The sequence below is a fragment of the Ailuropoda melanoleuca genome, chromosome 17 (assembly GCF_002007445.2).
Source record: "Ailuropoda melanoleuca isolate Jingjing chromosome 17, ASM200744v2, whole genome shotgun sequence".
NCBI lineage: Eukaryota > Metazoa > Chordata > Mammalia > Carnivora > Ursidae > Ailuropoda > Ailuropoda melanoleuca.
In genome coordinates this window covers 2,817,382-2,818,019 of record NC_048234.1, presented here as the reverse complement: position 1 = coordinate 2,818,019, position 638 = coordinate 2,817,382, and the positions used below count along the sequence as shown (strand labels likewise).

The following is a 638-nucleotide window of genomic DNA, read 5'->3' as shown; positions in this document are numbered from 1 at the left end:
GTCTGCGGCCACCATGTGAAGCAGCCCCACGGGATAGCCTCGTGCCCTCCTCTCTCGGCCTTAACCTTGCCCAACCTCAGTCAAGCACCCCTTGTCCGAGCCCCAGTTGTGAGGAGCGGCAGCTTGCACACTTGGCAGTGACTGGCTTGGGGTGGGGGCAAGAGCCTGCCTCTTCCTTCACACCTCGCGACTCAGCGGGCGGGGGCCTCAGTCCTCCCCTGAGCGGTCCACCCACGGGACGGGCCCAGGGCACCTGCTCCCGCTCGGTCCACCTCATCAGCAGGGTCCCAGCTACCCGCATTGCCCCGGAGACCTGCACTTGCCCCAGACCACTGCAAACCCTTATGGTCGCCGGCGTTGGGCCCCGCGCGCAGGCCGAGGCCTTGGTGGTGGTGGGGAATTGGGGTGCGGACTGGTTTACGGGTTTCGCGGGTGCGGGAGGACGTGGCCTGGGGCTTAGGGGCGCAGTCGGGGCCAGGGGGCAGAGGCGTGGGGCGGCTGTGAGGCCGCGGGGCGGGTCGGCGGAGGGTACGGGGAGCCCCAGCGCCAAGGCTCCGCGCTCACCGAGCTGCGGCAGCTGCGGGGCCCCAGCGGTCTGCCGCCCGGCCGGCCGCGCCCCGCCCCCACCGCCCCGCTCC

The 638-nt window shown here is 71.9% G+C and overlaps 1 protein-coding gene across 1 annotated transcript in view; it reads left to right on the top strand.

Moving 5' to 3' along the window:
* The first annotated feature begins 344 nt into the window (after positions 1–344).
* The window catches only part of VAMP2 (vesicle associated membrane protein 2), a 3,942-nt gene continuing 3,648 nt past the window's right edge, over positions 345–638 (top strand). Inside the window, exon 1 of the mRNA XM_034647276.1 lies at positions 345–432. Within this exon, the coding sequence (XP_034503167.1) occupies positions 345–432 (88 nt within the window). The remainder of the gene's footprint in view (positions 433–638) is intronic.